At 55.2% G+C, this 21,291-nt stretch overlaps 1 protein-coding gene across 3 annotated transcripts in view; it reads left to right on the forward strand.

Moving 5' to 3' along the window:
* The window catches only part of LRP5 (LDL receptor related protein 5), a 109,098-nt gene that overhangs the window by 23,422 nt on the left and 64,385 nt on the right, over positions 1 to 21,291 (forward strand). For all 3 annotated transcript variants that reach the window (XM_082845372.1, XM_082845373.1, XM_082845374.1), the window contains exons 2-5: positions 5,166 to 5,562; positions 10,986 to 11,183; positions 15,841 to 16,037; positions 16,998 to 17,129. In XM_082845372.1, the coding sequence (XP_082701498.1) occupies positions 5,166 to 5,562; positions 10,986 to 11,183; positions 15,841 to 16,037; positions 16,998 to 17,129 (924 nt within the window). The remainder of the gene's footprint in view (positions 1 to 5,165; positions 5,563 to 10,985; positions 11,184 to 15,840; positions 16,038 to 16,997; positions 17,130 to 21,291) is intronic.

Here is a 21,291-nt window from a genome sequence, read left to right on the forward strand (position 1 = left end):
CGTAAAATGAACCATTTTAAAGTGAACAATCCATTGGCCTTCAGTGCATTCACAATGTTGGGTAGCCACCGCGATCTAGTTCCAGAACATTCCATCGCCCCTATAGGAAACCCTGTCCCCATTAAGCGGTTTTGCCTCCTCTCCCCCCCCCTCCCCAGCCCCGGCCACTACTAATCTGTGTGTCTGTCTTTGTGGGTTTGCCTGTGTGGGGCATTTCATGTGGCTGGAACCCTGTGCTGTGTGGCCTTTTGCGTCTGTCTTCTTCTGGCATCATGTTTTCAGGGCTCATCCATGTTGTAGCCTGTGTCGGTCCTTCACTGCTTTTTACGGCTGAATTATATTTCATTGTATGGATAGAGCACGTTTTGTTTATCCATTTATCCATGGATGGACATTGGGGCTACCTCTGCCTTTGGGCGACTGAATCGTGCTGCTGTGACCACGCATGTACAAGTATTTGAGTTCTCTTAGTTCTCTTGGGTACACACCTGGGAGTGGAATTGCTGGGTCACGTGGTACCTCGATGGGTAACTTTTTAAAAAGTTAATTATTTTTGGCTGCGTTGGGTCTTTCTTGCTGCGCACGGGCTTTCTCTAGTTGCGGTGAGCGGCGGCTACTCTTCGTTGCGGTGCACGGGCTTCTCATTGTGTTGGCTTCTCTCGGTGCGGAGCGTGGGCTTTAGGCCGCGGGCTCAGTAGCTGTGGCTCGCGGGCTCAGTAGTTGTGGCTCGCGGGCTCAGTAGTTGTGGCGCACGGGCTCTAGAGCTCAGGCTTACTAGTTGTGGCGCATGGGCTTAGTTGCTCCGCAGCATGCGGGATCTTCCCAGACCAGGGATTGAACCCGTGTTCTCTGCATTGGCAGGCGGATTCTTAACCACTGTGCCACCGGGGAAGCCCCTCGACAGGTAACTTTTTGAGGACCTGCCGGGTGCTCTGCACTGCAGCCCCACAGCAGCCAGCGGCGCCTTTTAAGTAGTTACCATTTCCTGCTGGATGGATGAGGAAACAGGCTCAGAGCAGAGATAAAAAGTCTGGCCCCAATTCTCGCAGCTGGAGGCCAGGCTGGGGTTTGAACGAGAGTCTGAGCTGACGTGCTTTCCTGTGTAGCAGGACCGGCCCGGGACTGGATGAAAGAAACACTTAATGAACTACAAGCACAGGTGCTGCCCCGGCTGGTGTTCACTGAGTGCCTGAAATGTGCTGCTACCGGGCTGAGGCTTGGTCTGAATTGCTCTGTTGAAGCCTCACAGTCTCTGAGGTGGGGGTGCAGTGAGGACCCCCATCTCACAGGACGTTGAGCTCGGAGAGGCCCAGATCTGAGCCGTGCCCCTGAGCTGGCTCCAGGCTGCTCACGCGGGGGGGCCGACCCGGTCTGTGTACCCTTGTGATACGTGGTCCTGAAAAAAAAGAACTTGCACAGAGAATGTCATAGCAACATAAATGGAACCTGGGGTTAAAACATTTCAAGATAGTTATCCAGAGGCTTAACAAAGTCATCTTTCATCACGCAGTCCTTTCTTCAATCTTCCTCCCCACCTAGCACCTTCTCATACCCGCAATTCTAGTACAGATCGGGGTTTATAGCTACGTTGTGTGTTGACTTAACGTTTCTTACACATTTTCTGGTGTCACTGCAGTCATTTTCTTACTACTTTAATGGACACAACTTTCTACTGAGAGAACAGACTAGGTACCCCAATGTTGGAGATTTTTTATTTGTTTATTTTTCTTATTATAAGGAAGGCTGCAGCAAATATTGTGTCTAGGACCTTTTCCTTCCTTCAGGTGTTCCTTGGGATAAGGTCCTGTGAGGCCCGTCTCTAGGGAGAGGGTTTAAACGTTTTACGGTCCTTAATACCAGATACCGCGGTATTTCCTAAAAGGGCTGTTCCTGCATCTGCGGTGGCCAGGTGACCCCACGTGAGTCCTGGGGTGCGGTGGTGGCTGGGCTGCCGGGCCAGCTCTCAGCCCCTCTGCCCTGCACTCCTCTCCCTCCTCACACTGCTTGTTTCTTCTCCTCACTGCCCCAAAAGCTTGGGCCACTGGTCAAGAGATCATCCCTGGAGTAACCTGGGGCAGGTCAAAGCACCCTTCCAAGAGCTGCAGTCTCCTCACCTGGGAGATACACACCTGAACCCCTTGACCTACAGGGTCTTGGGCCCGTGGGCATGTCACCTCGGGAAGGAGCACATAGGACCATCTGCCGCTTCCTGCGTGCTTCGCCCCAGGACCTTTGCACTGGTCATCCCCTCTGCCAGGATGCCCTCCATCCAGCCCTCTCTCGCTGCCCCCTTCAAGTCTTTGCCCAGGTGTCACTTTCTCAGCGAGGCCACCCTGACCATCTTACGTGAAACGGCAGACCCCACTCCCCAATCCTTTACCCTGCTCTGTTTTGCAAACCGCAGCATCGATGTTGTGAGGCATAACTGACATCGCCTTACCCATCATGTGGGTCGCCTGTTGTCTTTTCCCCCCACGTAATACAGGACACGAGGGTGGGTTCTGGGTTCGGTTGCGTGTCCCAGCCAGGCTGGCATGTGCTACACGACACCCCGCTGCCTGCCCACTGGCCGGCTCTGTTGCGGTCTCAGCCCAGTGCATGACTCCTCAGGATGGCCTGTCCGGACGCCAGCCCCTCAGCTGGCCACTCTAATCCTGCCCGCCTCCCCAGCCTCCCTCCTCCCGTGGGGAAGGAGGGGCCCCAGGCGGCCACATCTCCCAGATGAGCCAGGGTACCCGTGGCCCCTGGTAGGCTTGGGGCCGCATCAGCCGGGGCTCCCCAAGCCCTAGGAGGGGCACTGGGAGGGTAGGTGCCAGCTGGGGGGGCAGCCCCCCACAAGAGGCCCCCATCGCCGTGAGTCCCCAGGGTAACCGGAGAGTGAAGTGGGTGCCTCTTCAAACTTAGGACTTGAGTGTGTGGTGGTTTCTAGATGTCTTCGAAGCAGGAGTGGCTTCTCCTGGAGAGAGCCTGCCCGCCCTGGCCCTCCTAGGAGTCTCAGTTTGGGAAAAGCGCAGGAAATTGAAATCCACCCCCCATCACCTGTGGCCTTTGAAGGGTGCACCTGAACTGCCCAGAGTGTAAACTGCGGGGAAAATGTGGTCTTTCCAGTTTGGGGAGAAAGAGCAGAGCAGAATTAGGATTTTTTGTGTGGGGGCAGCTTCCAGGGCTCCCCGCCTCCTGATTCTCCCCCAGCCCAGGCTCCCTGGCCTCTGGGACTTCGGCTGCGGGGAAGGGTTAACTTACTGGGTGTCTGGCCAACAGCTGGGACTGGCGACTCGCCCCGTGGGTACCTCCCTCCAAAGCGCTTCCCCTGGGGGCCGGAACGCCTCCGATTGGAGACTGCTGTCTGCGGGGCCATCCATCTCTTGATGCTGATGCCGGGTGAGTTTCATCCCTCACCTGTGGCCACCAACTCCCAATGGAATACCTGTGGCAGCGGGGAGCTTGCCTCCTCCTGAGATGGTCCCTTGCACTGTCGTCCAGAGGTGCTAGTTTAGAGAAGAGTGAAGCCAGCGTCCTCCCTGCTGGCCTTCGCGTGGGGTTCTCAGGCGGGAGCTGGGTCCATCCTGGTGGGGGAACGTCACGGGGCTTTGGTGTGCGCGCCTGTGTCTGCTTCTGGGGAGAGGGTCAGCTTATCAGAGGGCTCTGTGACCCCCGAGGTTAGGAACCACCCGGGCCGGTCCTGCCTTCGCCGGATGAGAGGGGAGGAATCTCAGGAGGCCGGGCACGGTGAACCTTGCAGGCGGGGTGGGATTACTGGTCGTCTGTGCTCCAGTGGCCGGCGGGGCCCTGGTGACGATGAATGGGCAGGTGCTCTGGGGCACCCGTCGCCCTGCATGTGCTGCGGGGTGCCTGCAGCAGCTTTTCTGCCTCGGTCCACGGGCCTCCAGATCCCACACGACTCTTCCTGCGAAGGCCCTCTGCCTCTGGTCTGTACGATTCTTCCTCCTCTGAAGGTCTGGACCCTCCCTCATCCTGGGTATCACCCCCTTGCCCACCGTCCTCCGACCGGCCGGCCTCTGACCCTCGGAAGGCACCCGACTGCCGGCAGCGCCTCCGGTGGTGTGTGTCACTGCCACTCTGCTCTGTGGAACCTCTGGCTGACAGTGGGGACCCAGACCCTTCTGGGCACCCCGCCCTTTCCCTTCTCACCTCTCACAGAGCAGAGGTGACTCACTGTCTTGAAATTAGGATGCTAGGATGCTAGCGGGGTGGGTGAAATGTATTTATAGAGCAGCTGCTGTGGGCTGGCCCTGGGCAGGGCAGGGCGTTCTTAGACGGGCAGACAAGCCGTCCTGGAGTGCAGGGTCCACTGGGACCCTCAGCATATTGTAGCAGCTGGGAAAACAGGGAAACTTCCATTTTTAGTTTAAAAAACCTTTTTCCTGAAGTGCGTATACACAGAAAAGTGATGCCTTTTTACAAACTAAATACACCTGTGCAGCGAGCACACGATGCCTGTTCCGGAGTGTGGCAGCTGGTGAGCTGTTGAACTTGGTTCCTCTCGAAGCCTTGTCTTACCCTTCTGTAAAATGGGTGAACTGTCACCCACAGCCCAGGCCTGTGTGCCGAGAGCCCAGGGGGCCCAGAGAGGAGCCTGCCCAACTCTGTGTGCCGTGTGTGACCTTCAAAGAGCCGTCAGCCTGTGAGGATGCGCACTCTTTATCATCTGTCTGTACCTGCCTGGGGCAGGGAGGGGTGAGATTAGGGACAGAAGTTCTTTGGTGGCCATCTCCTCCTTGCAAGAGGTCAGGATGCCCAGCTCAGATGTAGTTGTTACATCCCCGTGTTTGATCTTTGCCGTGTCCCTGCTGCCACAAAGAACTGTAGACGTGACATAATGATGGTGGTGGTGGGAGTGGTGGAGCCCCGGAGACGGTCCTGACCTCGAACCCTCCGCGCGTCCTCCTACCCTGCAGAGGAGGGGCCTGGGTGGGACACACGGTGATTTCAGGAACTGCAGCGCCGTCTGCTGCGTTGAAAGAGCCTCTGGATGGGTGGCTGGGCCCGCCCAGGTGCCTTCCCGGCAGTGGCTGGGGATGGAAGGAAGGAACCGGGAGCCTCGGGCACGGGCCGGGCGGGGTCCAGGCACCTAGCCCCCCGTCCTGGCCTGTGCGGCCTGCGGCTCAGCCTGCGGTCCTCACGGTTTGCTTCTGCCCCCACAGCCTCGCCGCTCCTCCTGTTTGCCAACCGCCGGGACGTACGGCTGGTGGACGCCGGCGGAGTCAAGTTGGAGTCCACCATTGTGGTCAGCGGCCTGGAGGATGCGGCCGCGGTGGATTTCCAGTTCTCCAAGGGAGCCGTGTACTGGACGGATGTGAGCGAGGAGGCCATCAAGCAGACCTACCTGAACCAGACGGGGGCTGCCGTGCAGAACGTGGTCATCTCCGGCCTGGTGTCGCCCGACGGCCTGGCCTGCGACTGGGTCGGCAAGAAGCTGTACTGGACGGACTCGGAGACCAATCGCATCGAGGTGGCCAATCTCAATGGGACGTCCCGGAAGGTCCTCTTCTGGCAGGACCTGGACCAGCCGCGGGCCATCGCCTTGGACCCCGCTCACGGGTAAACCCAGTGCCTCTGCTCCCTGGTGCGAGTGGGTAGGGTCGTGATTTCTCTCTTGAACTTACTGGAGCCCACGTACCTTTTTTAGAGAAAATGCGGCAGTCTTAAAATGGGTTCGCTTTCAGAATTTGTTGTTGTTGAGAACCATTTCCCCTTGATACCCTGTGTTGTGGGTTTTTTTAAACTCGCTGCCTCTGTGCTTGGCCGTGGATTCGAATCACTAAACGTCCCAGATGTGTGTGTGACGGTGTCCGAGGAGGTGCGAGCGCTCTGACAGGTAGAACTCACGCCTTTCACTTCCTTTATGACTGCATCAGCTGAAAACGGGGGGAAAAAGTGAAACTCCTTGTCCAGAAGTGGAACTTGCTGCAGATGGTTTCTCTGGTGTCTTCTGGAAGCCCTCTGCTTCCCCCTGCCTCCCAGTCTGGCTGAGCTCACGTGACCTACGAAGGCTCAGGGCCCAGCCCTGAGTTCCAGGTGGGGTTTTGTGAGTGGCGGCAAAGCTAAGAACATGTGCAGAGTTGAAGGCTGGGATGGAGAGATTGTGGGGAGGTGACCGAGCTGCCCAGCCAGGCCAGGCTCATTGCAGACTTTCATGAGCGGTAGCTGTTCGTTCGGTCATCCCTCGGCCCTCTATTCCCTCTTCCTGCCACCTGGGAAGGACACACTCTGAGCCAGGCTGCATCAAGCTAGGCACCTGCCTCCTGGCCGTGCTCGACCCACTGCTGGGTCTGCCCACTCCTCTGCTGTTCATGCGTCAGAAACGGCTGTTGGGCATCTGGAACAGAAACACCGTAGAACTCTGGGTTCTGGTCCTGATGCCCCTGACTTGCTGTTGCCCCTGGCAGTGCCCTCCCCTGCCCTGGAGGGGTGGTGACACTGGCCGCACTGCCTGCAGCCCAGGCTGGAAGGACCTCTCAGCCCACCCTGGGGTGGGTGGAATGAGGTTTGGGAGGCAGAGGCCTGTCCTGCCAGTGCAGGTGCGTGGGTAGCTCGGGGAGCACCCTGGGTGAGGGGGCGCTTTGTTGGCCAAGTAAACCTCCTTACGGGGCCCTTCTCGGCGTGTTGACTGAGAAGGCACACTAGACTGGCTTCTGATGTCGGAATAGCTGGAGCCTTCTGGAGCTGCTGGTTTAAAAGCTGAGTGTTTGTGTGTGTGTGAGCTCCATTGGGAGGTGCTCAGTTGGGAGGTGCTTGGTACTTGGTTAGGAGATGCTCGGTTGGGAGGTGCTTAGTACTTAGTTGGGAAGTGCTCGGTTGGGAGGTGCTTGGTACTTGGTTGGGAGCAGTCGTCTTCATGCTCACACCCAGGCTGGCTTTGCCTGTAGCATCCCTAGGAGTTGGTCCATCTCTGGCCCTGTCTTTTCTTATTAAATGTTTGAAATCTTTTCTGATCTTGCCTCTGAATTCTTCCCCCAGATCCTGCTGGGATCACACCCCTGCCCCTGAGGTAGAGTTGACTTTGGTGTTGATGCCCTGGGCAGGATATCTGAGGCCCCAGCCTCTCCCCCACATCTCCCGCCGCCCCAGTGACGTGTCTGATGCGTGACGGAGCGAAGTGGTGGTGCTAAGTGTCCCACTCACCAGATCGAATGGCGGTGAGAACGCTGGACTCAGGTCCCAGCTTCGTCTTTGGTGTGATCGAGGTTAGCAGTGTCCGCTCTGTCCCCTTAGACACCGTTGCCCAGGAGGGAAGGACTCCAGGCCAGTGCATAGGCACCATGGGCAGCGCCCCACTCTGCCAAACACTGGCCTGGCGGTGGTCCTTGCCGTGAGTTCAGGCTGAGTCCTGAGAGCGGGGACAGTGGGCTTCATTCTCTGTCCTGGCCGCACACTCGTGTCTGCAGGGAGCATCACTGCCTCCTCCCGGCCCTGTTGGAACCTCTGTTGTCTCCGTGTGTCTGTCCTCTCGTGATGCAGCCTTTCTGCCTCACAACTAGGGTCCCTCCTTAGATGAGGGGATACTGCCCCTGCTACGTCATCAGGAAGGAAGGTTCTCAGTCTGAACGTCAACCTCAGGGTGCACGTGACCAAGAGCCCCATAGCCAGGAGGACCACAGACCCCAGGGCCTGGACTTGGTAAGGTTCAGCAGCACGGGTGGCAAAGGGCAGGTGTCCCGGCAAGGCTGGGGAGGCACCTCCACTCCCAGCACCAGGTGCCCACTTGGGCAGCAGAGCGGGCTCCAGGGAGGACTCTCTGGCCCTGAGGACCCGGGGCCGGGAAGACATCAGCCCAGCGCTGGGGGGTGGCCCGGGCCTGTCCCAGCCCACGAGGGGCTGCAGTGGCTCCTGGGTCTCGAGTTAAAGCCGGGCTGAAACCCAACCCCCTCTTTAAGATGCAAAATGGCCCTTCCCTAAAATAACACACAACCACAACCGCAGCCAGCCTCTGCCCTCTGCGCGCTGAGACCAGGCTGCAGGGCTCTGCTTCAGGAGTTGATTTTCCTCCGTGGAGCTAGGCTGGGCCTGTGGCAGCGTTGAAGGCTCTGCACGAGCACATCTACGCCAGCTGGGCTCTGGGAACAGGGTGGCTCGCAAATTCCCCATTTAAGGAAACCAGCCGGGCCTCTGTTATGAAACCCGGGGGGAAGGAATGTGAATTATGCTCCTCGCGGAGGTCCTGAGCCTGCACATTTCCCGGCCGTTCCCGTTGGCCACCAAGGAGCGTTCAGGGAGCATGTGAGTGGATGGCTCTGAGACTGATTCTCCCGACACCTTCTGGGCAGCCGGCGGGAGGGCTGGGCTCTTTCCAGGCTGCTGGGGGTGGGAAAAGCTGGGGGTGGGAGAGAAAGGTGCCTGCACCAGGCCGGCGGGAGCCTTTGCTGAGAGCCTCGGGTGCCCGGGGAAGTTCGCCGCCGCCCCAGGCTGGGGGGTGGGTCAGACAGCGGCCAGGCTCTGACCTCAACCGGAGAACCGTGTTGTGCTCCCAGAGCTTGTGACCTGGGGCAGCGCAGCCTTCCGGAGCCTCGGTTTTCTCACCTGTCCAATGGGAATAGTCCCTGCGTCACTTCTTCAGTGGAGAGCAGAATGGAGAGCTTGTTGGAGAGGTGTTCCAAGTTCTCTGTCCCCATGGGGGCTGGAGAGCACGGGAGCTTGGTGACGATGGCCGGGTGTGGTTGGCCCCTTGCCGCATGTGAAGCCCCCAGGAGCTCGTTATCATCGTCTGTCATAACCCGTCTAGCAGGTGGTGACAGTGCCAGCTCCGAAGTGACACCCCTCTGGGAAGGCCCCACGGCCCCGTGGATGGGGGTGGCCTTCGGGGCTCCCATCTCGGGGGAGTGGCAGCTTGTGTGCGTGTCATTTTCTCTCTCCTGCTGGACAGAGACCCCCACCAAAGGGCAAGGCTGGGCCTGTTCTCCCCAAGTCCCTGATGACTTTGCTGGTCCCTGGTGGACGGCAGCTCAGGCTTTGCTGAAAGGCATGAGGTTTTACCTCTGAAGATGTGGAGGCTGAGAGCTTGAGTGGAGAGGGAGTGCGGGGAGGGGACTTGATCGGTAAGAGAAGCAGCTCGAAGGGAAGCAAGCCTGTGGGCCCAAGCAACTAGGGCGTCTGAGAAGTGGCCTGTTTCGCTCCCACTCTGTCCCACGGCCCCGCCTCTCCCCGTCGGGGCTTGCGCTGTCTTCCCTGGCAGACCCTCCCGCGAGGGCACAGGTGGCTCCCAGGAGCCCGCTGCCCCCCCGCAGGCCGACTCCCGCCTGCCTGTCTCTAGGCAGCCACGAAGGCTACGGGTAATGGGTTTGTTGATTGCTTGGGACCGGCCTGTGCCCACCCCAGGGGGGTGTGGGAGCAGACACCCCACCTGGAGAGGTTCATGAACCTCGAGTGGAGGCGGCGCTCCTCAAAGGGAAATCCAGGCACTGCCCCCTTCTCTGCGGAGAGACACCGGGGGACAAAGTGAAGTGAAACAGGTCTGCCACCCCTTGTGCCCCATGGCTTGTCCACAGCCGACTGGGCCAGAAACCCAAGGGACTCATGTCCTCAAGGCTGGTGCGGTTCCCTCTGCTCTCCACTGAAGAGCCATGCTGGGAGGGCGCCCCGCCTGGACATCTGGGCCGTGGTGGGGTTTGAACCCCTCAGCCCAGATGCCTGCCTGTTATCTCTGCTCATGTGAAGGGACATCAAATAAGGAAGCCTCTAAGGAGGCGGTGGTTTCTGGCTGGAAACTCTAAGAACATGGTTCAGCAGCGCTGACTCACCCACAACCCACCCAGGAATAACTGGTATGTTTCAGTGCATACCTCACCTACGCATTGTTGTTTTTAACAGGCTTCATTTTTTTTTTTTTTTTTTTGCGGTACACGGGCCTCTCACCGTTGTGGCCTCCCCCGTTGCGGAGCACAGGCTCCGGACGCACAGGCCCAGCGGCCATGGCTCACGGGCCCAGCCGCTCCGCGGCATGTGGGATCTTCCCGGACCGGGGCACGAACCCGCGGCCCCTGCATCGGCTGGCGGACTCTCAACCACTGCGCCACCAGGGAAGCCCCAGACTTCATTGTTTTAAAGCAGTTTTAGGCTCACAGATAAATTGAGGGCAAGGTACAGAGAGTTCCTGTATACCCATGTACATTTAACCTTTGTCTTTTGACAAAGATTTAATGTCACGTATCCATGGTTGTATTATCCTACGGAATCGTTTTGCTGCCCTACAGATCCTCTGTGCTCCGTCAGTGCATATCCCTCCCCAGTCCCTGGCAGCCCCTGATCTTTTTCTGTCTCCATAGTTTTACCTTCAACAGTGTCGTATGCGGGAACCATAGAATGTGTAGCCTTTTCACGTTGGCTTCTTTCACTTAGTAACATGCATTTAATGTTCCTCCGTGTCTTTTCATGGCTTAATAGCTCATTTCTTCTTAGCACTGAATAATATTCCATTTTACATATTTTAATTGCCTTTTAGAAGTTCATTTACAGCGTTTTCATAGTAGCAAAAATTCAGAAGCAACGTAAACGTTCAAAGTGGTTTCACTTAAATAATTTACCGTACTATATAGCCATTAAAAGAACAAGGAGGGTTTTGACTAGTAAGAAGAGGATACCTAGAATATGTTGCTAAATGAGAACAAGTGGAAACAAGTATATTTGATTATCCAACTTTGATTAAAAATTACTATATTACACGGAATTACCTGGTGGTCCAGTGGTTAGGATTCTGCGCTTTCACTGCTGAGGGCCTGGGTTCAATCCTTGGCTGGGGAACTAATAAGATCCTGCAAGCAGTGCAGCCAAAAAAAAAGAAAAAATTAATATATTACTGACTGCTTAGAAAGCAAATCGGAAGTAATGATACCCTTGGCCCGGAACATTGGGCGAGATTTCAGGGCAAATTCACTGTCTCTGTTTCATACGCTTGCATTCATATAGACAGAAATCAAAAACGAAACAAACACGAGCTTTTCTCATCGTGCTTCTGTCCTCCTTGTTAGGTACATGTACTGGACAGACTGGGGAGAGATACCCCGGATCGAACGGGCAGGGATGGATGGCAGCACCCGGAAGGTTATTGTGGACTCGGACATTTACTGGCCCAACGGGCTGACCATCGACCTGGAGGAGCAGAAGCTGTACTGGGCGGACGCCAAGCTCAGCTTCATCCACCGCGCCAACCTGGACGGCTCCTTCCGGTAAGTTCCGCCTGGCTCTGGGCCCCCACCTTCCCCACGGGGCCCTGGCCAGTCCCAGCTGGGCGTTGGCTGATCCTTCCCAACTCAGGCCAGTGGTCTCAGACCTGAAACCCTGGGGGCCTGAGGCCTGCAGGCCTTTTCAGAGCTGAGGTCCATAACAGTGCACACACCATGTCTGACATCCCACCCAAGCAGGGTCTGGGGTGGCATCTGCATCTATTTTATAGCAAAATGTAGAATGCTCATTCTCAGTGGGATCGCAAAGGCTAAAGAGCCCCACATCCAAAGCAGTTTCATGGCTCCTCAGGGTGTGAGCATCGAATTAGCATAGGATCCAGCAATTCTGCTCCTAGGTTTATGCCCCCAAAGAATTGAAAATTGGTATCGAAGTAAATACTTGTACACGAATATCCATCGCAGGAGCATCCACAATAGCTAAAAGGTTGGGCTTCCCTGGTGGCGCAGTGGTTGAGAGTCCGCCTGCCGATGCAGGGGACACGGGTTCATGCCCTGGTCTGGGAAGATCCCACATGCTGCGGAGCGGCTGGGCCCGTGAGCCATGGCCACTGAGCCTGCGCGTCCGGAGCCTGTGCTCCGCAACGGGAGAGGCCACAGCAGTGAGAGGCCCGCGTACCGCAAAACAAAAAACAAAAAACAAAAAAAAAAACACAACAGCTAAAAGGTAGAAACAGCTGAAATGTCCACCAGCAGATGAGCGACGGATGGATAAGCAAGATTGTGGCATATCTGTGCCATGGAGTGGTGCTCAGCCATAACAAGGAATGAGGCACGGGTGGATGCCACACCACGGATGGGCCTTGAAAACATGCTGCTAAGTGAAAGAAGCCGGACACCAAAGGCCACCTATCGTGTGACTTCATGGATGTGAAAAGTCCAGAACAGGCGGATCCTTAGGGACAGAGGGCAGACTGCCGTTTCCAGGGGCTGCGGGGGGAGGGGAGATGAGGAGTACCTGCTTGGTACGTTCAGGGTTTTCCTGTGGGGGTGGAAATGTTTGGGAAACAGCTGGTGGTGGTGGCTGCACATGGTGAATGTGCTACGCAGCCCTGGATTATTCACTTTGAAATGGTTGATTTGGTGGTATGTGAATTTCACCTCAAGACATGTTTTGTATGTTTGGTTTTTTTTCTTTTAAATTTATTTATTTAATTAATTTATTTTGGGCTGCGTTGGGTCTTCATTGCTGCGCACGGGCTTTCTCTAGCTGTGGTGAGTGGGGGCTGCTCTTCGTTGCGGTGCGCGGGCTTCTCATTGCAGTGACTTCTCGTTGCAGAGCACGGGCTCTAGGCGTGTGGGCTTCAGTAGTTGTGGCAGGTGGGCTCAGCAGTTGTGGCTCACGGGCTCTAGAGCGCGGGCTCAGTAGTTGTGGCGCACGGGCTTAGTTGCTCCGTGGCATGTGGGATCTTCCCGGACCAGGGCTCGAGCCCGTGTCCCCTGCATTGGCAGGAGGATTCTCAACCACTGCATCACCAGGGAGGTCCTGTTTTTGGTTTTTGATTGCGATGTAATTGGCACATAACATTGTATTCATTTTAGGTGTATGACGTCGTGATTTGTTGTGATTTGTTATATGTGTATATTGCAAAATGATGACCGCAATAAGTTTAGTTAACATCCATCACTATAGAGAGTTACGTTTTTTTCTCCTTGTGACGAGAACTTTTAAGATCCACTCTCTTGGCAACTTTTAAGTATACGGTACAATATTGTTAACTATAGTCACCGTGCTGTATGTTACATCCCCAGGACTTACTCATCTTATAACTGTAAGTTGGCACCTTTTGATCCCCTGTACCCATTTCACCCACCCCCCTCCCCTGGAAGCAGGGGTTCTCTGTATCTCTGAGTTCTGTTCTCTCTATCTATGAGTCTGGGTTTTAATTTATTTATTTTTTTTGCGGTATGTGGGCCTCTCACTGTTGTGGCCTCTCCCGTTGTGGAGCACAGGCTCCGGACGCGCAGGCTCAGCGGCCATGGCTCACAAGTCCAGCCGCTCCACGGCATGTGGGATCTTCCCGGACCGGGGCACGAACCCGTGTCCCCTGCATCGGCAGGCGGACTCTCAACCACTGTGCCACCAGGGAAGCCCTAATTTTTTTTTTTTTTTTTTTTTGAGGTGTGCGGGCCTCTCACTGTTGTGGCCTCTCCCGTTGCGGAGCACAGGCTCCGGACGCGCAGGCTCAGCGGCCATGGCTCACGGGCCCAGCCGCTCCGCGGCACGTGGGATCTTCCCGGACCGGGGCACGAACCCGTGTCCCCTGCATCGGCAGGCGGACTCTCAACCACTGCGCCACCAGGGAAGCCCAATATTTTTTATTGAGTTATAATTAACATGCAATATTATATTAGTTTCAGGTGTAAAACATAGTGATTCAATTATGAAATGGTCACAATGAGAACAGTTAACCACCCATCACCAAGCAAAGTTATTATAGTATTATTGGCTGTATTTCCTATGTGTACGTTACATACTTCCCCATGACTTATTTTTTTTTTTTTAAGATTTGATTTTTTAAAAAAAGTTATTTATTTTTGGCTGCATTGGGTCTTCATTGCTGCGTGCAGGCTTTCTCTAGTTGCGGTGAGCGGGGGGCTACTCTTCGTTGCGGTGCACGGGCTTCTCATTGTGGCTTCTCTTGTTGCAGAGCATGGGCTCTAGGCACGTGGGCTTCAGTAGTTGTGGCACATGGGCTCAGTAGTTGTGGCTCGTGGGCTCTAGAGCGCAGGCTCAGTAGTTGTGGTGCATGGGCTTAGTTGCTCCACGGCATATGGGATCTTCCCAGACCAGGGCTCGAACCCACGTCCCCTGCATTGGCAGGTGGATTCTTAACTACTGAGCCACCAGGGAAGTCCCCCATGACTTATTTATCTTGTAGCTGGAAGTTTGTACCTCTGCTCTCCTTCATCTGTTTCATCTGTTCCCCTACCCGCCCCCTTTGGCAAACACCTGTTGGTTCCCTGTATCTATGAATCTGTTTCTCTTTTGTTTTTTAGATTTCACATATAAGTGAAATCATACGGTATTTGTTTTTCTCTGTCTGACCTTTTTCACTTAGCATAATACTCTCCAGGTCCATTCATGTTGCCACAAACGACAAGATTTCATTCTTTGTTATGGCTGAGTAGTGTTCCATTGTGTGTGTGTGTGTGTGTGTGTGTGTATACACACACACCATCTTTTTTTATCCATTCAGTTTATCTCTCGACAGACACTTAGGTTACTTCCATATCTTGGCCATTGTAAATAATGCTGCAGTGAACACAGGGGTACATATATCCTTTCAAATTTGTGTTTTCATTTTCTTTGGGAAAATACCCAGATGTGGGATTTCTGGATCATATGGTGGTTCTATTTTTAGTTTTTTAAGGAACCTCCGTGCTGTTCTCCATAGTGCCTGCACCAATTTACATTCCCACAAACAGTGCACGAGGGTTCCCTTTTCTCCACATCGCTGCCAGCATTTATCGTTTCTTGTCTTTTCGGTAATAGCTATTCTGTTCTTCCTCTTCTATTTTTTGGAATAATTTGAGAAGGATAGGTATTAACTCTTCTTTAAATGTTTGTTAGAATTCACCTATGAAGCCATCTGGACCTGGACTTCTGTTTTGGGGAAGTTTTTTGATTCCTGATTCAATTTCATTACTAATTATCAGTAACTATTCAGATTTTCTGGTTCTTCACGATTCAGTCTTGGAAGATTGTATGGTTCTAGGAATTTATCCATTTCATCTAGGTTGTCTAATTTGTTGGTATATAGTTGTCCATAGTATTATCTTATGATCCTTTTTAGTCAATAAATCTTTTTAAAAAGTGACATGAAGAAAACAGGGAAGAGGCAATGTCAGGTCAGGCTGGGAAAGAGCGCGAGTGTATGATTTTTGGTTGTTCAGTGATACCTTTTGAGTGTGACTCCCTCCTCAGTGCTGTACCGGGGACTGAGGACACGGTGGTGACCACCCACCCACAGTGTCCACCTCAGGAAGCCTATAGTGGGGTGCGGGTCATTAAACCAGATAATCGCATACTACCAGCTGTGTGAATTACGATTCTATTACCGTCGTCCATAATCTCATTAAAAACAAGTTCTCGTTTGCTGGGTATTATAAATACACAGATGAGAATAGCTTTTTTTTTTTTAACGCTGATACAAGTTTAATTTGCTTTGATAATATAAGTTATTGACATCGTAGGAATGAGCAGGTATCAGTAACTTTGGTCCGATTTGTGTTACGTTGTTAAAGCATCAGGCAGGACAGGTGTGCTTCTCATCAGCTTGTTGTCACCAGGTGTGGCGTCCTCCCTGCCACTTTTCTTCCTTCTTTCTTCTCTGTGGGGCACTTTGGCAACGGCCCCCCTTCTGGAAACGGGTTAGACAGGGAGCAGCTGGGTGTGCAGGGCCCCCCACGTCACTGTCAGGGGTGGCGGGAGGCTGGCTGGGTCTGGAAGGTGCCCTGCGCACCCTGGCAGAGGGTTCCTGGGATGCCGTGGCCTGGTCTCACGCTGCTCCATCACCGCTCCTGTTGTCCTGCGTGATGTCGATGGGTCAGCAGTGACAATGGAAGGCTTTCAAAATGGGGAGCACAGTGGGGACCCCCTGACGGCTCCTCCACCCGCCTCCCCCCCACCCACCCACAGGCAGAAGGTCGTGGAGGGCAGTCTGACGCACCCTTTTGCCCTGACGCTCTCTGGAGACACTCTGTACTGGACAGACTGGCAGACCCGCTCCATCCACGCCTGTAACAAGAGGACTGGAGACAAGAGGAAGGAGATCCTTAGCGCTCTCTACTCGCCCATGGATATCCAAGTGCTCAGCCCAGAGCGGCAGCCTTACTGTAAGTCGGGGCCAGGCTGGGGGTGGGGCAGGCTGGGAGAGGCCCCTCTGCAGAGCTGGTGTCGGGGTGGCTTCAGGCAGGGTCATGCCCCAGCGGTCCTCGGGGGTGGCAGAGGGATTCCCAAGGAAGGTTGCCCTGTTTTCAAGGCCCAGTGGAAGTTACATGTTTATTCATGAAAAATCTGCTCCAAGTCAGAGTTCTCAGCCTGGGGTCCCCGTGGGGTCGTGGCAGGGGTCCCTGATGGTGAAAAGCTCCTGTGACAGGCAGCCAGCAAGCAGGGCCAGGGCCTCGGGCTCGCCCCCTCCCACGAGGACCACCACCTGTTCTTACGGGACCCCACTGGTTCCCATGGGGACCACGGAGCAGGGCGGATTCTGGCCACGGTGCTGTTGAAGGTTCCAACTTTGTACTTAAGAGTGGGCTCCCAGGGGTGGGGCTCTCTGGAGTGGTTTTCTGGGGAGAACATCGTGGTCCTTACACGCAGGTGGGTTTAATGCTTTACATTTCATGGGTACCACCCTCCACCCTGTCCTGGGCAGAGTGAGATGCCAGGAGTATTTGTCAGTTCATTTGCACGCTGGTTGTGCAAGGGCTTGGGAGAATGAAAAGCACTGTCATCAGCTACCAGAGGCTCGGCCCAGTGGCCATGTGTGGCCACCAAGCTTCTGTGCAGAGCCCATGGGGTCCAGGCATGTCACAGAGACAGGCCTCTGCTCCAGGACCCCCCCGACCCAGGGCCTCCCCTTACCACGCAGGCAGGTCCTGGGATCCTGCCAGGGAGGGCTGGGGACAGTCTCCGCAGAGGAGGTGTCCTTTGAGGGGCCCTTAGGAAGATGGGGTTTCTTGTGGTAGGAGATCGGGAAGAGGGGGCAGGGCGGGGAGGATGCGCACACTGGGAGTGGGGGGCGTGGGTGTCTAGGGCCCATCCGGAACCTTCTCCCGCCTGCCCTGTCTCCCCAGACCACACGCAATGTGAGGAGAACAACGGCGGCTGCTCCCACCTGTGCCTGCTGTCCCCGAGGGAGCCCTTCTACGCGTGCGCCTGCCCCACTGGTGTGCAGCTTCAGGACAACGGCCAGACGTGCAAGGCAGGTGAGCCAGGGAGCGGCTGGCGGGAGGGGCAGCCACCAGCCTGGGTGCCCCACGATCTGCTTTCCTTGGGGAGGGGTTCACGCGGCCCGGGCTCTGAGCGCTGACAGCCGAACAGCCGGGATTCAGGTCAGATCTGGGCTCTGCTGCCTGATGGGCGAACGACCTTGGAACTCAGGTTCCCATCTGTAAGACGAGGTTGTGCCAGATGGGCAGAGACCCCAAGTAACAAGCGCACTGCCGGCATGCGCAATCGCACCCTAAAAGCTGGCTGTCTTTGGCTATTAAATCAAAACTGTGTTTATTGTAACGAGAGCAATGGTGTTAGAGAGTGTGCGAAAGGAGGTTCCCAGCAGACACATCCTCCTCTCCTCCCGCCCCTTCCAAATGCTCCCACCGCTGTAGTACCTCGGGCCCTCCTGGGAGCTCATGTCTTTGCTTTTCTGCTTTTTCATGAGCGTTGATATGGAATTTATAATTTATTTTTTTAAAAAATATTTATTTTTGGCTTTGTTGGGTCTTAGTTGCGGCACGTGGGATCTTTGTTGTGGCACGTGGGATCTTTCGTTGTGGCGCGCGGGCTTCACTTTAGTTGAGGCCTGCGGGCTCCAGGGCACATGGGCTCTGTAGTTGCAACGCGTGGGCTTAGTTGCCCCGCGGCATGTGGGATCTTAGTTCCCCGACCAGCGATCGAACCTGCGTCCCCTGCACTGGAAGGTGGATTCTTAACCACTGGACCACCAGGGAAGTCCCTGTAATTCATTTTTATCCTTGCATCCCATTCACATGGACTCTGTGCTGTAATAACCCTACCCCCTACCCCCATACCCCGGCATGCCGTGGAAACTTAGGTTGTGGACACATCCTTAACGGGCGCTTTCTTTGGTTGCACTAAGTTCAGTTGATCTCCTGCCCCCCACGCAGGTGATTCTCTTTGCTGTAGGTATTTTTTCCACCTCTTGATTCTCCCCTTTGGTTTTCGGGCACTTGCTGCTTCAAAGACTCGTGCTGTTTTTAAAGAAGTGTCGCCCTTCTCCATCGCACTGCCTGGGGGCCTTTACTGCCAGGTGTGGGCCTCGGGATGTGCTCTCCCAGAAATGAGACGCATCCAGGATACAGCCTGTCCCTGGGGACATCCAGGGCCCAGCCCAGCCCAGCAGGGGGGGCCTGCCTGCCTGAGATGGACGGCCAGAGAAGGTCCTTCCCAGGAGGCACCATTTAAGTTGAGGCTTAGAGGATTAGGAGGGAGAAGGAACAGTGAGAAGGAAGAGCCTGTGGGCTGCTCTGAGGCAGGAAGCAGTTGGTATCAGGACTGACCTCACAGGTGTCTGATCTGTGCAGTCACACGGGGCCTCGAGTTCAGAAGGGCCCCGTGCTTGGTTTCGCGCTCTGTTGTTGACTTGAAATGCTTAATAATTGTTGCACAAGGGGCTCTGCATTTTCATTTTGCAGTGGTTCTTGCATGATATGGGGCCAGTTCTGCTTTGTGTCTTGGAGAAACTAAGGGAAATCTGGAGATGGTCTAAACATTTCCATGTATCTAACTCTGCTGTTTTGTCCACGTGTGTCTATACATTTCACTTGACATTATTGCAGGAGCATTTGCAATGACAAGAGGTATGTATGCTTCAAAAACCTGCGTTTTAGTGCCTGAAGAATGTTTTATCAAGCGGGCATACCTTTGAACCATGTTTCCCTTGTCGGACATTTCTGTTCTGTTTGTGTTTTTGCAATTTCCGAGTCCTGCTGCCGTGAGAGTGCTGGCTTGGGGCTTGGCCCTGGAGCTAGAAGGATCTGGATCTGGCGTCTGTTGCTGCCATCGATGGGTGCTGTCTGCCCGAACCCTGTGTTGGATCGATTGGTGATGTCTTCTCTGGGAGAGGGAGGGGAATGCAGGCATGGCTGCCATCTCTGCCCACTCCGGGTGTCTGGAGCCAGGCTGCATGTGGACATTTGGGGAAGGAATAGGGATGGACACAACCCCCCAGAAAGGTGGGTCATGCAGTAGTACCTGCCCCGACGGGGGACCTTGTGCAGCCGCTTCTGTTAAGGGGCCCAGGAGTGGGGTGTGGGCAAAACTGAGGTGTGAACCCTCATAGAAGCCCAGAGTCATGGTCCAGTGAAGTTGCACAGCTGGAGAAGCCCGGAGTTCCAGAAGCAACTTGCCCAGGCTACCCTGGGGTACAGAGAGCTATTGGTCGTCTGGCGTGGATGGTGCCTGGTGCCTCCCTTCCTTATCTGTGAGATGAGGGTGGGTGCCACAGACCACCCCCTGCCAGGGAAGCTGTGGAGGACCCAGTGCATTAACAGGAGTTGAAAGTGCCTACAAGGTGCCCTGTGAGTAGTGGGTACGCAGTATACGGCAGCCGTGCCCCCCATTCACACCACTGGCAGCTCATCAGGCCCAAGGGGCTAGGTTTACCTCTATTGTCCAGGGGTCCTGCCACTCCTGGGCGAGGCCCCATTTCTTTTCCAACCAGAAGAGGCTAAGGCTGTAGGCTCCTTTCGGGTTCCCAGCATCCCAGTAGCTGGAGCCTCTGAGCTCTGGGGACCACTGCCCAGGGTTGAGCCCTTTGAGAGCATTTTGTTCCCTCTGCAGGCATTAACTGCGGGGCGAGGAGGCCTGGGGTGGAGGGCTTCCTGGAGGAGGGGCCGGAAGCTCTGCAGTGGGTGCTGATACCGACACCTACGGCGGGCGGGGGTGGGGGTGGGTAGAAACTGGGGGATTAGCAGCAAAGCCTGTCCTTCCTGTCGGAAGCTGGTTCCCAGCCTCCTTCAGGAGGACGGCCAGCCCGCAGATTCCCCGGGATTCAGCTCTGCGGCCACCTTCCCTGGTCTTACCAGAACTGTTTTCGCGCCCCCCGAGCCGTGAAGGACACTTTTACAAACAACCCAGTTGGAGGATGCCAAGTGCGCGGAAGAAAAACGTTTTTGTTGTCATTCCGAGGGGCTCCTGCTCGGATGGGGGTCTGCGCAGGGGCAGGCGCGGGCTGTCTTTACACTGAGCCTGCGTCCTCCTGCTTTTGATCCAGCTGCCCTGTCTAGGGTGTTAGGTCAGAAGGAGGGAAGAGCTCACAGAGGGACAAAAGCCATGGGGCAGGAGCCTTGCTTTGCATGAGAATGTGACTGCTGGGCTCCTGGTTTTTATAAGACTGGTTCCCACCCCACTTGCTTCCCAGTAATGCACTGGTTGGTTCCGGGGGTCAATGGCGGCTCCTGTACCTTTTGCCCTGGACCTGTTTGAAGTTACAGGGGTCCGGGGCAGCTGGGGTGGGAAAGGGTAAACAATTTTCTAAATGTTTTCGTTGAAGTCCAGAAGAAACCCACAAGCTTCTCAGAGCATTTCAAGGCTTTGCCCCCAAGATGGCTTTCTGGAAATTCGAGGTGGTTCTCAAACATCTCTCCATATTCTTCAGCCGGGCATGAGTGAGAAAGGGGTCCTGTCCCCGAGGGCCTTTCTGTCTGTTTGGACGACAGAGCGAGTCAGAGACGGTTCTGTGAGCGAGGACCTAATGGGGCCTTGGGCCTCAGATGTCACATAAAGTGACGGCTCCGTGGCAAACTGGGGGCTTTAGGACACGGGTCTCTCACCCTCCGGTTTCTCTTCCTTGCCACAAAATATCATGTTAAAGGACAATGTTTGATTAAAAGGCCCAATCCTATCACCTAAGCGCGGTAGCTGGTTTCCTTTTCTCAGGCGGCCTTCCGAGCTGCCAGCCTCCTTCGGCGATGTAGTTCTGCATCCTGGTGGACATAAATGACACGTGGAATGTGGGTTTTGAGTGCTGACGATGTGCAGGGTATCAGATGTGAACGCTGCCTGGAGACAGTGGCTGCTAACACGAGGGTAATGGGAAGAAAACGAGACACTAAATCCTATTGACTGTCACCAGCAGAGCTCTGAGGACCTGGTGCAGACACCTCGCCGGCCGGAAGAGAGCGGTGCCCATGGAGGGCCGCCAGGGTCTTCTGAGGCCCGGTGTGTCCGGTGGGAGGATGGAATTCCGGGGCTGGCCGAGGAGGCCCTGGGATCACTTGGGGATCTCTTCTTGGCTTTGGAATTGGTGAGGTCCAGTGTGCTGGGGGGGGGGTGGTGAAGAGCCGAGGCCACACAGTGGGGGCTCAGGAACTGGCCCTGGGCTAGAGGAAAGGCCTTCGGGAAAGA

Source organism: Leucopleurus acutus (genome assembly GCF_964270905.1).
Source record: "Leucopleurus acutus genome assembly, chromosome: 8".
Taxonomy (NCBI): Eukaryota; Metazoa; Chordata; class Mammalia; order Artiodactyla; family Delphinidae; genus Leucopleurus; species Leucopleurus acutus.